This window comes from Triticum urartu, chromosome 2A, assembly GCF_056163025.1.
Source record: "Triticum urartu cultivar PI428250 chromosome 2A, HENAU_Tu73, whole genome shotgun sequence".
NCBI lineage: Eukaryota > Viridiplantae > Streptophyta > Magnoliopsida > Poales > Poaceae > Triticum > Triticum urartu.
Window position 1 is genome coordinate 107157009 of NC_141874.1, and position 16810 is coordinate 107173818.

The 16810-nt window shown below is 48.6% G+C and overlaps 1 protein-coding gene and 1 pseudogene across 1 annotated transcript; both read right to left on the minus strand.

The window, feature by feature from the left end:
* Positions 1–546: 546 nt before the first annotated feature.
* LOC147984121 (uncharacterized) lies at positions 547–2931 on the minus strand (annotated as a pseudogene).
* Positions 2932–4393: 1462 nt separating this feature from the next.
* Positions 4394–5555, minus strand: LOC125536057 (uncharacterized). Its single transcript, XM_048699154.2, has one exon. The coding sequence runs from the start codon at positions 5499–5501 to the stop codon at positions 4620–4622; it is 882 nt and encodes a 293-aa protein (XP_048555111.1). The 5' UTR covers positions 5502–5555; the 3' UTR covers positions 4394–4619.
* Positions 5556–16810: the final 11255 nt, after the last annotated feature.

Consider the following 16810-nt stretch of genomic DNA (forward strand, 5'->3'; position numbering starts at 1 on the left):
TCATACTCAAATCCTGGCTCCGCCCCTGCATACTAACGAAGAACTGACCTCGGTCCATGCTTCTCACCTCGAAGGTGGCATCCTTAACACCTAACAGGATGCCACCGGAATGGCCAGTGCTCCCACTAGAAGGGAGCCAATGCCAGGCGAAGAGGTGGGAGCTAAGACGATCGAGCTCGGGGAGGGAGAACTCAGTGCGCATGGTTTCTTGGATGGCGACGATGTCAATGTGTTCCTCACGCATGTACTCAACGAGTTGGCGGCACCGGCCATCATGGCCGAAACCGCGGATGTTTCAGAAGAGGGCGTGCATCAGGCATCCATTGGGGGGCTGCTTGACCCCAGGACACGGGAAGCACTTTGGGCGCGGAGGGCGGCGGTCCGAGACCGGGTGCGACCATGAAGGTCGGCGGCAGCTAGCGGGAGGAGGCCACCGGTCCTCCGAGGTGGGGCCGGGGTGGGGGCCTCCTCGGCAGGCGCAGGGGCGAGGGTGAGAGCAGAGCCGCACGGGCTTCCGCTAGTCTATCGTCGAGAATCTCACGGGCCCTAATGGCCTCGATCTGAACTAGGGGAGGAGCCACCTCCCCCTGAAGATGATCCGGAATCGGTCGCGGCCTTCAGAAGATGACCAAGAGGGGCAGACTCGAGAGCAGAGAACGAGCAAGTTGTAGCAGAGGAGGGACTGCGGGTGTACCTGGCTCCAGGTTCCGGGCCGCAGCACGGAGCTTCGCCCGAGCACGAATGGGCAGGACCAGGCCGTCCTCGGGGCGCGCCGCGTCGAGGCGAGCGCTCCGGCGGGAGGCAGTCACCGGGGAGGAGGCAGACCGGGCACGGCAGGTGTAGGCCACGGACCGCAGAGGGGGAGGCTGGGGGACCACGGTCGTGGTCACCCGAGTCTCCCCATCCACGCTGGGGACATCCGCGGGGAGGAGTTGGAACATCGGTCCAGTGAAGTGAGGGAGCAGCGAGGTCGAGGACGAGCATGTCGCAGGCAGCGCCAGTGCGGGGGCGAGGGGCGCCGGGTCCACCGGCGGCAGTGGCGCCAGCAGGGCGGGGGAGGCAGGGCAGCCGCGGGGGAGCCGTCGGAGCAGGCGTGGGCGGCGTAGCCATGGCCGTGAGCATGGCCACGGGAGACGCCGCGGGAGGAAGGTCCGGCGAGGCCGAGCCGGGAGGCGGCATCGCAGCCGGGAGCATCACGGGCGGGATCACGGGGGAACGGGGAGAGGAGGCGGGGCAGACGACCAGACCGGCGCTGGAGGCATCGCTAGCCTCTGAGGTCTCGGCCGCCGGGTCCAGCGACACCTCCAAAGGAGCCGTCGAGGAGGAGAGCGGCCTGAAAGCAGCCTAGCGCCCGTGGCCCCCGGCGGCCGGGGAGCGGGAGGCCGAGTCGTCCGAGCCCCCCTCGTCCTCGGAGCGGTGGACATGAGGGCGGCGGCGACCACGGTAGTCCTCATCGGCCCCCGGGTTGGCACCGGGCGGGCCATCGTCGGAGAAGCGCGGGCGGCCGATGTGATTGGGAGGCTCGGGGGCGATCCGAAGGTCGAAACCTTGGTCGTTGAAGAACACACGCACGATGGCACGGAGCTTGGAGGAGTCCAGGCATTTGACCTTAACCCGGACCTCCTCCTCTTTGCGGAGGGAGAGCTCGTCCACCACCACCACCTTGCCAAGGATCCGAGACATCTGGCTGATGACCGGCTCCGACCGGGCAATGTCGGGGAGGCCGGCCACGAGAATCCAGGCGGTGTCGAGGACGGCCACCGCCGTCGCGTCAAGGATCGGCTCGAAGATTTCGATGACAAGCTGATTGAGGGCGAGGGTGATCCAGCCACTATGGGTGGCGTATTCGTAGCTAACGGCGTCGGGGAATACCACGGTGAAGATGTGGCCCGCGGCATGGGTGACCACCCAGTCCCATTAGCAGCGGTAGAGGTGGTTGAGCTCGGCCTCAATCATCTCCGGCGAGGCCACCCCATCGACCACAGTGACCACGGCCTGCAGGGAGGGGGTGGGAGGCGGGATGTCGGGGACCTCGAGGTGGAAGAAGCCCAGCCCCTCGATGTCGTGGCAGTACATCATGAGCTCCGACGTGACCGGTCTATCCGGGCACAGGATGGCTGGATGACCGGGGTCCTTGCAGAGGTAGCAGCAGTGGGGGTTGACGCAGTTGACTTGCGAGTGACCCGCCACCCCGCAGTTGAAGCAGGGGCGGGGGAGGTTAGAGACGGGGCCCGGGGTGGAGGAAGTGCCCGGGGCCGGCGGGGGAGCGTGGGCTGGATGCCATGGCCCATGCCGCGACGCTTCTTCTTCTTGGCCGGTCCTTGGCGACTGCGGGAAGGGCCACCGCCCGGGTTGGTAGCGACGGGCGGGGCTGAAGAGGCGGCCGCGTGAGGTGGTACATACTTCCGAGCAGCGGGAGTTGATGGCGGAGCCTGAGCACGCGGAGAAGGAGGGCGCGCCGACAGGGTCGGGGAGGGGCTGCGGCCATGACGTGGGGGCAGGGACGGAGAGCGACACCGGGCGCGCCAGTCACCTGACGCCACAGGGCGGGGGGCGGGATCGGCCCCGGGCGTCACGGTGGGTCGGGGAGCGCCGGTCGACGCGGCGGCCCTCGCGGATTTCCTATAGCTCCCGTCGGAGATCTTCCTCCCGGCGAAGTGAATCGGGAGACGGGCGGGAGGAGTCGCGTCGGTCTTCGGCACGTCGCTTGTGCCGGGCTGCGCCGTCGTCCCATTCACGGGGCATGGCCGGCCGCGGGGAGGGAGGACGGGCTGGGGAGGCACCGCGGCGGAGACCGGACGGGAGGGAGGAGAGGGCGGCGCGACGAGCTGGAAGCAGGGTAGGGAGGGTTGGGTTGGGGGAGGCGGCGCGGGGAGAAACAGGGGTAGACGGGAAGCCCCGAGGGAGCCAAATCGAGGCCACCGGCGGCATGGGCCTAGGGAACGGGGATGGCCCAGAATCCACGGGTCGGTCCAGCCGAGGCGACTGAGGCCCAACTGGGGGGAGCCGCGTTTGGGCTGGGCCGGGGCCCAGGATGCCCCGAGCAAGCGAGGCACGGCCCAGAGCACGGAGGGAGCCCGAGACCTGTAGGGTTTCCCCTGAGGGTCGGGACTTTGCCGCCGCCGCCGCCGGTGAGTCACTGGAATGGGTAGGCCAGGGGCAGAGCAGGGGACAGGGCAACCGAAAACGAAGCGAGGAGGACCCAAAGGCGGCGATGAACGGCCGGAAGGGCGAGGAACGCACGAACGGGGCCGCGGGGGAAGGGCCAAGGCCAGCCGTCGGCGGTGTCGAGGGCAACACCGGGCACAGAGCGGCCACCGGACGAAGCCAAGACGAGCTGCTGGCGCCCCGGTCGGAGCGCCCCACCACGCCCTAGGTCCGAGCCCGCCGGCGGCGAGCCCCACCACTCCGCAAGACCGTGCCTTGCATCCCCTCCGCCCGAGTCGAGCTCGAGGGCGGCGTCGGCGACTGCTGCTGCCGCGTGCCAGCAGCAGAGCCCCTCACATGCGGGGCTGAGCCACCGACCCGGCTGGGCCACACGGTGCGACGGGGAGCAGTGGTAGGAGGCGGGGGGTGGCCAGCGGGGGAGGGCAGCGGCTCCTCATTGACGAGATCGGCCCAGCAGACGCGGGGGGCGGGGACAGGAGCAGGCGAGCGGGGCGAAGGCTCGAGCGGGGTGGCCGGCGTCGGCGGGGATGGAGGGGCCGCGGAGACCGGAGCAGAGCAGGGGCTAGAGGCGTCGGCGGAGGCGGCGGCCGCCACGGGCGGGCGCAGGTCGCCCACGCAATCGCCAGAGCACGCGGTCGCCACCCTCCTCTCTCTGTTGTCTTATTTCAAGACCGGAGTATGCATATGCCTCGTGTGTTGAACGGGAGTTTATTCCCTAAAAGCTCACTAGATTTTAGAATAAAGTAGCAGATTGTCTGGCTAATTACAACCATACTGAGCCGTGTACTGCTATTTGGCTTAAAAAAAGGTTCATCTTGTATTGAGAAACTCTTGTCAGTTAATTATAGCCCTATTACCTAAGGAATAAATTCCTTTTTCCCCGCCAAAAAAAAAACTGGATCAAGGCCGTATGTAAAAAAAACCCGGATATAGATCTTTGCAAGGTCGTCGAGCCTACATGCATGCCTAAATTATCGTCCACGGGCTACTAGTGCTTTGGTCTTTGGGTCTGTGTAATTGTGCACTTTGTCCTCTCTTTTTTTCTTCTTCTTACGTTTCTCATAAAAACTGCCACGTACTCCATGCTAGCCAAACCAGCCACCATCCCTAACAGAGAAGGAAATTAGAGGCAACCAGAATAACCATTAGCTTTGTTTTTAGACAACCTTAGCTAGGCATATTGGTTCGGAAGGAGTAACCAAGCACTCACACTAACAACGAAACATATCAGAAATCATAACATAACGTATTCGTACGTAGGTAGCGATTACGTGTTAGTAGATTGCTCCACTAACTACTTAATACATCCACTGGAATCATGGAGCCCTTTATTAGGAGGCGCCTAGTGAAAACTCTACGAATGAAAAGAAACACAAATGACGTGGAATAGTGAAATGAAGAGACTAGAAATGTGTGATGGGCTCCGATTCTAGCTTGTTCGAAAAGGAAATTTAGGGGTATCCGGCACTGCCGGATCCAGATCCGCTACCTCCACCGTTGCCGAACCCACCATTGTTGCTGCCACCACCGCCGCCACCCGTTCCAGCACCGGTTCCGGTGGCATAGCCTTGACCATAGGAACCAGTGCTACCAGTCTGTCCGCCCCCAATGCCAGAGCCAGAACCAACTCCCATGCTTGGACCTTGAGCTACACCTCCACCTTGGCCACCACCGTTGCCGCTGCCACTTCCACTGGCATTGCCTCCAGTAGTGTCATCGCTGGCGGCCTGTCCACCTCCAGCACCATTACCACCTCCACTTCCACCGTCGCCACCACCACCGCCAGTGCCAGCACCTCCAGCATCAGAGTAGCTGACACCACCAGCGGAAGGAGCTACAGACGGGGCAATTGCTATGCCACTCTCAGCTTCTCCTTTGCCAGCACCACTTCCAGCTCCAGATCCGCTTGACCCATTTGCACCGCCACCTGCACCCCCACCCCCACCCTGACCATCAGCGTTGGCGTACCCACTGCCGCTAGGGGCTGACGCCGAGCCACTCGAACCAACACCGTTGCCACCGCCAGAGCCGGAACCGGATCCGGATCCGCCTTGAGAACCACCGCCAGCACCATTCCCCCCTCCTCCACCAGCTCCCTTGGCAAAGTTATACTTGTTATTGGCATCTCCACCACTCTCGCCATATCCCAAGCCACCACCTCCTCCGGCCCCATGGCCCCACCCACTCCCAGTCCCATTCGACGAGCCGCCTCCGCCTCCCCCGCTTCCACCTCCAGAACTGGAAGAGCTAGCGAGCATCCTCGAAGCATTGGTGAACCCAATGCTCACGAGAACAACAAAGCCAAGAGCTACAAGCTTAGTGCTAGTAGCCATTGTGAGTGAGCTCGGTGTAGTGTGAGATGGGTTGGGTGTTGAAAGAAGAGAGGGCTGCGTGGGTTTATATAGTAGTGGAACCGGTGCATGGGTGATGCATGGATGATGAGTGTTGGATCTTACACGCAGAAGGCGCGCGAGCTTTGGGTTGTGAACTGAATGAGTGATCCCATGAGAAGTTCACTAATCACAGTAGCATGCATCGTTGATTGCACTGCCACTGCATTCATCGGTCATGCAAATCTGTGCATATCTTTCTTTAATCGGTAATTAATTGGTGAGAACTGGTCAGCTGTAGAAGGGTCAGAAGATACGTATACTGACGCTTGATTGAGATTCCATCTCCTGACAGACAGATTAACTACTGTAATTATTTTCTCTCCACCACATGAAAGAACGCGACTTGCCTTTACTCGATACGCACGCATGAACTGGAAGCCGTGGATCACAGGGAATCCTTTGACATTGCACTTAATGAATGCCACTTGACCATTATGAATCATGAACACCGCGGATATATAGAGAAAAACAAGATACGTACAGCAAGTACACTTACCGTACGTAAGGCATGTGTTTACTGTTAATTACCAACAGAAAATGATGTAATGCTTTTGCTTAAGTAGTGACTTCCCTAACCGTAAGGTTCATGCATTACATTAACACTGGTACTCGTAGAATCACATGAGCTTGGTATGCGGAAGATGGAGCCGAGCTCTGACCGCCCATCTGACGTCGTTCTTCGTCGTCCATCGTCGGTGATGCAGTTTGAGAAAGGCTCCAGCTTAGCCCCTAGCTATAGCCACTAGGTGAGTAATCTTATGGTAGACGGCGAAGGAGAGTGTTGACCTAGATTAATTGCATACTACTCTTAGGGTTTAAAGCTAGTGATACAGCTAGCGGCGACCTAGGGTTTAACGCGTCCTCGAAGTTCAGAAATTAGACCACGTACTGTAATATACAGACAGGAACACACTTGGAGTATGCTATTGCTATATTTGGGATCGTTATGGCGACGCAAATGCCGAGAGTTGACCTACCCCAGGCTTAGGACTTCGTATTCGATTCTCCAACTGCCATCTTAACTAGCAGGCCATCTTAAGCATGGTTAATAGTATAGTCAGCTGCTGGCTAAAAATCAGTGTCATGTTATCTACGGTCCACTTTATAGCCAACATGTATAATACTAGATTAAAAGAGTGTATTATTTTTTTATTATGTGGCCTACCCTTCATTTTTACAAAGTGTCTAGAGCACGTGCTAGAGTTGTGAAGAGCTCGTTTACCTTCTCTTTTCTCTTTTTTTTTCTCTAACTAAGCAGAAATATATTAGTTTATTTCTTATAGCCCGCTGACTCAACTCTATTGTAGTTGCTCTAATTGACGGGATCCGATCTTTAATATTTTATGATGGATATAGGTAGATTAGCATGTTTCCATTACCGGAGATGTGGTTAATCCATTGCCCCTCCATCGTTGCAGCTCTACACACTACCATCGATGAAATGTGTGGCCTTACTGCCGTGCTCTATGGCTGGAACCCTCCTTCTATGTCATGTCAATCTTTCTCTCTCGGCGATTCTCACCTATTAGAATAATACAAGACACATTATCGATCATTCAAGGACCTAGCACTCACACGAGGAACGACATAGAGTTAACAAGATTCATCAATATGGCTACATCCATAGAGTCTGACTATGAACGCTCATCCCCACATCATATAAAAGGTCTAAGATACATGAGTGCTACCAGGACACTACTACAATATTACCCTTTCCTTCCAAACATTAGCGCGAATTATATTTTTATTTTTATTTATTTTTATGAGAGAAATTCTTAATCTATTCATCAATCATGAAAGTAGAGAGAACACAAGTGGTAATAAAAATTACAACCAGGTCTATGGACCACCTAGCGACGACTACAAGCACTGGAGCGAGCCGAAGGTGCGCCGCCGTCATCGCCCCTCCCTCACCGGAGCCGGGCAAATCTTGTTGTAGACAGTCGGAAAGTCATCGTACTAAGGTCCCAAAGGACCAGAACAGCAACCATCGCTGATGAAGAGAGTTGTAGATCGTAAAGATCAAACCTGTAATCACACGAACGAAGACGAACAAAAACTGGATCCAAGTAGATCCATAGAAGATCAGCACCGACCGAATCTCACGAGATCGAACGGAGACACACCTCCACACATCCTCTGACAACGCTATTCGCACCATCGGGGCGGGAATAGGAATGCTCTCTAAGTAGTAGTCACATCTCGCGCGTTGTGTTGAACCGTGTAGCATATTCAAAGCGAAACCTTACCAAAGCTAGCTTTGTTAATGAGCATGAATCATGCAGCAACCCTTACCACTATTACAAATTACGTAGTTTCTAGTTAAGCTTAATCTAGGTTACAATCATCATAAGTTTATTGACATTTTCTTGATGGAGTTTCCTGTAGCTCCTTCATAACAATCTACCTACACTGCATCAATAGTCAAAGAAAACAGAATGACTAGCTAATGTGAAAAGTTGTGATCATCACTATTTGTTACACCCTCCACTTTCAATATGCTTTTAAAAGTAGACATAGATTTGGAGAAAATGACTTTTTGGTGTGGGCTTGCTGCCATCTGCATATTTTTTTATATATGCTGGTTTAGTGGTCATCTTTAGACCTATGTGGTCTCAGTGTTGCACTATATATATAAGCATTCAGCTTTAACATCATGTTGGGATCCAAGATGGGAACTAATAAGATGCAGATGCAGATTTCAGTGTAGAGAAGGTAAAAAATTACAAAGAGAGGGATCCCGAAGGATCCCAAAACTTTATTCATAAAATCATATTAAAACTATGGTTACAATTGGACCCAACATACACTAGAAATTACAAGCAAGTCCCTGGCTTTGCAAGAAGGACCCCAATCCGAGACATTGAATCACAATCAGGTCCTCAGCCTCCTCTCAGCTTCCACCTCGTCGTCACCGGGTTTGAAACCACTTGGGGCGACAAGGCCGACGAAGCACATAGCCACGACCACCAAGATGACGCTATTGAAGGAAATATGCCCTGGAGGCAATAATAAAGTTGTTATTTATATTTCCTTGTATCATGATAAATGTTTATTATTCATGCTAGAATTGTATTAACCGAAAATTTAGTACATGTGTGAATACATAGACAAACAGAGTGTCCCTAGTATGCCTCTACTTGACTAGCTCGTTACTCAAAGATGGCTAAGTTTCCTAGCCATGGACAAGTGTTGTCATTTGATGAACGGGATCACATCATTAGAGAATGATGTGATGGACAAGACCCATCCGTTAGCTTAGCATAATGATCATTCAGTTTTATTGCTACTGCATTCTTCATAACTTATACATGTTCCTCTGAGTATGAGATTATGTAACTCCCGAATACCGGAGGAATACCTTGTGTGCTATCAAACGTCACAACGTAACTGGGTGATTATAACGATGCTCTACAGGTGTCTCCGATGATGTTTGTTAAGTTGGCATAGATCGAGATTAGGATTTGTCACTCCGTGTGTCGGAGAGGTATCTCTAGGCCCTCTCGGTAATGCACATCACTCTAAGCCTTGCAAGCATTGTGACTAATGAGTTAGTCGCGGGATGATGCATTACAGAACGAGTAAAGATACTTGCTGGTAACGAGATTGAACTGGGTATGAGGATGCCGACGATCAAATCTCGGCCAAGTAACATACCGATGACAAAAGGGAACAACGTATATCGTTATGCGGTTTGACCGATAAAGATCTTCGTAGAATATGTGGGAGCCAATGAACATCCAGGTTCCGCTATTGGTTATTGACCAGAGACGTGCCTCGGTCATGTCTACATAGTTCTCGAACCCGTAGGGTCCGCACGCTTAACGTTCGGTTACGATCGGTATTATGTGTTTATATGTTTTGATGTACCGAAGTTTGTTCGGTGTCCCGGATGAGATCGGAGACATGACGAGGAGTCTCGAAATGGTTGAGACATAAAGATCGATATATTGGAAGGCTATATTCGGACATAAAAAAGGTTCCGAGTGATTCGGGTATTTTTCGGAGTACCGAAGAGTTACGGGAATTCGTATTGGGCCTTAATGGGCCATACGGGAAAGGAGAGAAAGGCCTCAAGGGTGGCCGCGCCCCTTCCCATGGACTGGTATGAATTGGACTAGGGAAAGGAGGCTCCCCCTTCCTTCCTTCTCCTTCTCCCTTCCCTTTTTCCTATTCCATGTGGGAGGTGGGATCCTACTAGGACTAGGGAGTCCTAGTAGGACTCCACACTTGGGCGCGCCCTATGAGGGCCGGCCTCCTCCTCCCTCCATCCTTTATATACGTGGCCAGGGGCACCCCATAGACACACAAGTTGATCATTGATCTCTTAGCCATGTGCGGTGCCCCCTCCACCATAATCCACCTTGATCATATCGTAGCGGTGCTCAGGTGAAGCCCTGTTCCGGTAGCATCATCATCACCGTCATCACGCCGTCGTGCTGACGAAGCTCTCCCTCGACACTCTGGTGGATCGTGAGTTCATGGGACGTCACCGAGCCGAATATGTGCAGATCGCGGAGGTGCCGTACTTTAGGTACTAGGATCGGTCGATCGTGAAGACGTACGACTACATCAACCGTGTTGTCATAACGCTTCCGCTTACGGTCTACGAGGGTACGTGGACAACATTCTTCCCCTCTCGTTGCTATGCATCACCATGATCTTGCGTGTGCGTAGGAATTTTTTTGAAATTACTGCGTTCCCCCACAGCTATGCCGCCTCCCTTTAGGCATCTGGGCCCGGGGGAAGGGGGTGGCCGCCTTTCGACCAAAAAAGTCACTAGATCCGTGAAGACTCCCCATCGATCACTCTGCAATGAGCAGTATAGCTCTGCATCAAACTCAAGTGTGGATTGATGTGTCCAATTTTTGCGTCTTTTTATACCTTTTACTTTTGCACCTTAGTGTTAGGATTTTCAGGATTTTACGATGCCCGCACACCCTTTTCTCTTTTTCACCAGCATTTCATCTACGGAGGTATTTTGGGGCACAATGAAAGAATGCCAAGGATGTGATGTAAAAATCGTGTTAATTGGCATTATAGCAAAACTACCATAAAAGGGAGAAATTGAATGGAGAAGAAAAAATGCAGCAAAGGCTCTAGAGCAAATGATGGCGTCCGGTATGGCCGCGCGTGCTCGTACCGCTGGTCATGCCAGCTGCTGTAGCAGCCTCCTAGTCTAGTACTTCTACTCTGGGCGATCGGATCAAGGCTCATATGCCTACAGCCACCATAAACTCTTTCAAAATGAAGAACCCTAGCCTCTTGAAGGGAACCGGAGGGGGAATTTGATAGAAGGGCTCCACCGCGACATCACCCCCATCAAGGAGGCATCAACATCATCCATCTATGCCATCACCATCCCATCACAATTTCTTTGTAATACAATAGCCCTCATGGATCCATTTTTATATTACATAGATTCATCCATGTTTATCGCAATTCATCCCATGATGCTTATTGTCTCTACATGCGAATAATCTCCCTAGTTCTCGGGTATATGGAGGAATCCTAGTATGTTTAGGTACCAAACGATGATAGATTTTACATCCTCTTTATATGTTATGTTAATGATATTCTTGATGCATGTTGGGTGAAGTCGACCATTCAACATATGCCTCTTTTGGATGAAAGGTCATTATTATTTGTGTGAAGATGAGTTTGTCGAGCTTATTTGTACAGACAGTACCTATTTCCCTCCTTCCCCGATCATTGCAATAGGGGATCAACGGAGACCGCCTTTAGCTGTGTTCATGAGGAAACCCTTAATCACCGTTCTAAAGTCGGTTGGGGACGGACGGTGGTGGTGTATGTGATACCGGGCTGCTGCATGTATGCACCTATCTATGCTTGGCTCCGCCCACTTGTAGAAACAAGTGGCTTAGGAATCTGAACCTAGAACTATGCAGTAGCATAGGTCACATTAGACACATAATAGAGGGGAATCCGAACTCCCCGAGAACAACTTAGCGCTATTGATTCCAAAATACCGTAATTTTGTGCTTGCACATTTTTTTAATCTTGCTCTTTATTTCCGTGTTCACAACTCACTTATAATATTTCAAACTTATATTTCCACTTTGCTTTGGACCGCAACTAACTTGCAGGCACAATATTAAAAATATCGATGAGAGAAAAATCAATTTCCTATGCTCCCTGTGGGGTTGATATTCTTACTTCAAAGAATCTACAACTAAACCTTGTGCACTTGCTAGACATCAAGGATATGCTCGAACCTAGACAGTGAGCTACAAATCTCCATCCTCCAGCACCATCTCCATGATGTCCACACAAAGAGAATGAATGAGGGAAGGGCATCCTCTAGATCCAGGAACCAACACCGCCCTCATCACCACACATCGGGGTAACCCTAGACAAGAGAATCCAACCTGACTAGCACGCAATCTCCAACCACCCCTTATCCGAACGCCATGGCTGCAGACGCAAGCAGGAGAAGTAAGAAAGGAAGAACTAGATCAGGTTTGTTTGGGAGGAAAGAAAGCCTACAGCTACAAGAAAGAACAAGATTCGGGCATCCCTCCCACTCACCACTGCCCACCATGGCCGCCGGAGACCGGGGGATGGGGGGAGGAGCTGGGGCAAAGGAGGATAGGAGGGATGAAGGAAGGAGGGAAGGAGTGGCACAGAACCAGTCGCCGTAAATGGCAAGTCCAAAAGTTTGTCGACATCTCACTCCTAAATCAGGCAAGTTGTTTTTCTATTATGAAGGATGCGCAATTAGTACTTTAGCACTAAGGCTTGTCTATCTATCTAGCGATATGTATTGCCAATAGCGCTCACTATGGGTGTAATCGCTCACTAAGGCACTATTGTGAGTCAGCCCATTAGCAGTAGATACGTGCGGGTAGAACGCTGGTTTTAGGAAGCTTCTAGAACATTCCACCCAGTTTTGGGAGATTTCAAAAACATTTTTTCCCATTTTTATTTTTCACTCATTACCGGTTTTATAGATTTTCTCAGTGATTTCTCTTCTTCTTTTTAATTAGCGAGAATTTCTTGAACTCAGGAACATTTCTTAAATTCTAACAAATATTTAACCCAAAAATTTTCAAATTCATGAACACTTTCTGAATTCATGAGGCTTTTTGAAATTCGTGGAAGTATTTTGAATTAATGAATTTTTCTTAAATTCAATTTGTGAAAAAACTTGAATTCATGAAAAAAGATAAGTTCATGAACAATTTTTTAACTCATGATCAATTTTTTAATATGAACATGGTTTCAAGTTAGTGAACATTTTGAAATTCATAAAAATCACATTCGTGAACATTTTGTAAATATTAAACATTTTTAAAATTCTTGAACATTTTTATGAAATTCACGAACATTATTTGAATTCCCACATTTTTCGGATTTACAAACATTTTATTTCAAATTCGTGAACATTTATTAAATTCACTAATTTCTATAAAACCATGAAAAATTTGTGACTAAGGTTTTTTACCAATATTTTGAATATTGTAAAATTTAAGAAAATGTTACAAACAAAAAAAGGAAACGCTAAAAATCCATCGGCAGATCCTTTCAGTTTTGTCGACCGCTTTTCCTTGTGCGACATGTGTGCCAATGGAGCCCACCCTCACCGCTATCCTTATCCCACCCGAGTCATCTTCTCTCATACTTCGTCTCTCTAATTTCTTTTGTCAGAGATCAGCGCTGCCAGGGGAGAGCTCGTCCATGCCATGTGTGCACCTGTGCTCGTCACTGCCCCACGCCAGCAGTCGCCGTTCACCAGTGAGGCAGACCTCCATCGACATCCTTTTCCTTCCTCCTCTTTTTCCTCTCATCCCACACCCCTCCTCCCTTCTCCACCCAAATTGAGCTCCTGCTCAAGGCCATGACCACCGATGGCCCTTCTTTTCCACCGTCCTGGTCGCTACTTGTTGTCCGCTACGGAGAGTTTTAGCAACAAGATCTCTGTTGCAAAAAAAAAACTGTAACAAGACCTCTATTGCAAGAAAAATAAAATTGAAACAAAGCCTTAGTTGCGAAAAAAATTGTAACAAGACCGTTGTTACAAAAAATGCAACTTAACTTATGTTGCAAAAAAATTCTGCAACATGACCCGTGTTGCAGAAATTTTCTGCAACGGGACCTTTGTTGCAATGATAGAGGGTGACGCTCGGCCACTCCATCTGTCAAATCCATGGCTCGTGAACCGGCGGATCGTTTAAAAAGAAAAATGCGCTTGCTTGTTGGCTGGTGGATGGGCTCTCGCTTTTTTGCTTGCTAGGTCAGGCCCATGTAGGATGCCGCTCGATGGCGCGGGAGGTACGCATGCGAGTTTTTATTTGAGGGGTAAGCAGGTACGCACGCGAGTTTATGGCGTGACGTAGATCAGCCTCGCCTCTTGCACTCCACTAAACGGGTCGGGCCAACATTGTAGCTCCTTGAGCGGTATTTGAAAGTTCTGATTTTCCCTCTTTCGTTTCAATGTATTTTTATGGTTTTCATCAGTTTTTTTGTTTTTCGCAACAAAAAAGGATTTTCTCTTTTTTTGTTTTTTAAATACAATTTTTTTTCAATACAGGTAGTACATTTTTCATATACACGTGGTACATGTTGAATGTTTTAAAAATACATGTGAACATTTTCTCAAAAGCATGTTTGGACTTTTTTCAAAAACATGTTAAAGGTTTTCAAATACATGCTGACCTTTTTTAATGGTATTATATTTTCTTTAAATTAAGGAAACATTGTTTACATTGTATAAACATTTTTATAGCCATGAACTTACATTTGAAATGCATGAATATTATTTAGAATGTCATGAACACTTTTTTGAATTGTGCGAAACATTTTTTAATTACATTATTTGTTACATTGTATAAAGAATTTTAAAAATGTCACAAACATATTTTTTGAAACCCGTGAAACATTTTTTAAGTGTCACCGTCATTTTTTTAATGGCACGAAATATTTTCTAAACTACATGAACATTTTTTACATTATGTAAATATTCTTTAAACGAAAAGGTTAGCTGTTGAATCACACTTTTTTTGCTATAGATCCGAATGACTCAGAAGTCGTCGAATGCGCATCGCACGGCCACAATTTCCGCTGATCTTTCATACTAAGTAAGCCGTCCAGCGCGACGTGGGTGGGTGATGCACACAAAGGCAACAGCAAAAATCAAGTGTTGGGTGCTGGAGTCGAACTCCGGGTCTCAAGGATGTGGGGCAAAAATCAAGTGTTGGTTGCTGGAGTTGAACTCCATGTCTAAAGGATCTTGGGACAACAAACACTTTGACTAAGCCTCTTGCAGCCGTAAACTGATGGGATCTATTGTACCTGTATCCATGCCCAAGATCGAACGGTTATGGAGATAAATAAATGCTGGACCGCCTATAGAATTTAATTCTAGTTTTTTTGTCTCGTGTGTTCCACATGATGAGATTCTGTTATATAATAAAAAAAATTACACGCCGAGGTGGATGTTGGTGATTCTCACAAATTCAACAGTTTGGGATCTACCAACCGTTTGTGGTTCCTTAATTGAACCAAAACAACAAAATTAGACAAACAATGATTTTGTTTGTTCTTGTTATAATGGAGACCATGTATTTAAATGGACTTTGACCAAAATAAAGTTGTTGAAATGTACCACAGGTAACTTATGTGCGATTAGCATGTTAATTTACGCACCACAGACTTAATAACTTGCATACAAACATCATGGTAATTTTGACACCATGATAAGAAAGGTTTGTTTCAAACATACCCTCGATAAATTATGTGTGAATAACGCGGTAATTCATACATCGTAAACTGATAACTTACGTACAAACATCATTGTAACTTTGCACGGGTAAAACAAGTTTTTGAACATACCCTGGTAACTTATATGCGAGTAGCATGGTAATTTATGCATTGTAGATTTTGAATAACTTACGTCCAAACATCATGATAACTTTTGACCTTGAGGTCAAAAAAGTTGTTAAAACATACCCCGTAAACTTCTGTATAAATAAAATTATAGTTATGCATCGCGAGCATGATAACTTATGTACAAACAACATGGTAACTTTTTTGAGCCCTGGAGGCAGAAAAAAGTTGTTGAAACATACCTTGGTAACTTCTGTGTGAATAGTATGGTATTTTAACAATATAGACGTGATAACATACGTACAACACAATGGTAATTTTTCCCCGGGAAAAAAATTGTGTCAAACAAATCCCTGGTAATTTTTATGTGAATAGCATGGTAATAGATGTGTGGCTGGATCCCGCAAAAAAAAATGCGGTAGCAGGCCTGATAAGTTATATACAACACTGTGGTAACTCGAATTCTACATGAGGTGTTCTATATTCTCACTGAAAATCATTTATTGTTCAACTGGTAACTCGAATTCTGCAGAAGTTGTTATATATTCCAACTGAAAATTGTTTTGACGTTCGGCGCGATAGTGAATAAACAACAACGCAAATCTTTATTAAAAAATAGGAGCTATGTCTCCATTTTTTTTTAAAAAAACTAGGAGCTTAGCCCAGATGGGTACTCCACTCGTGATGGAAGCTAAGATTTGGAGTTTGACTCTAGGCATCTATCATTTTCCTTTTTGTCTATTAAAGATGCAACACGAGTTGCCGGAAGGAGCAGTAGCGGTTAGCACGTGCAACGTGATCTCTTTCTAACGAATCACGAGACATTTGGCAGCGACCCTACAGATTGAACATTCAGTAGTTATGACACTCATGTTTTTAAATGACACAAACTTTTTTATGAAACACGTGAAATTTTAAAATGTGACAAACGTTTCTTTCTGAATGCTATCAACATATTGGAAAAGTTACATGGTTATCTTGTTAACATTATATAAACATTTTTCTAATGTGTGGTGAACATTTTTTAATTCTGAGTAAGTACATTTTTGGAATAAATATCATTTTAAAATATAAACAGAGTAAAAAATAAAAAAATAAAAAAAATGGAACGACCAATTTAGAGGACCCATAAAGGTGAGACGTACTTCTATCTTGCCGCAGGCCAGACAAAGACGCACCCTGAATTTCCTATGCATTCTGTGTCATGCTTTTACGGGCACCTGCAGCGCACCCGCCACTGGGCCGGCCTATTTTACGTTTCTTTCTCGATTTATTTTTTCAAATGGTGCGACAAGTGCAATCCACAAGGATAGAACCTGGGATCTATTCTTTCCGAGTGAAGCACACCGACCACTATGGCAACTCGTCGCTTTGTGAATACCAACTTCATGTTATATATTTCT

Excerpts from the sequence above, each read along its gene's own strand:
- LOC125536057 (XM_048699154.2), bottom strand. The coding sequence starts at position 5,501 with ATGGCTACTAGCACTAAGCTTGTAGCTCTTGGCTTTGTTGTTCTCGTG.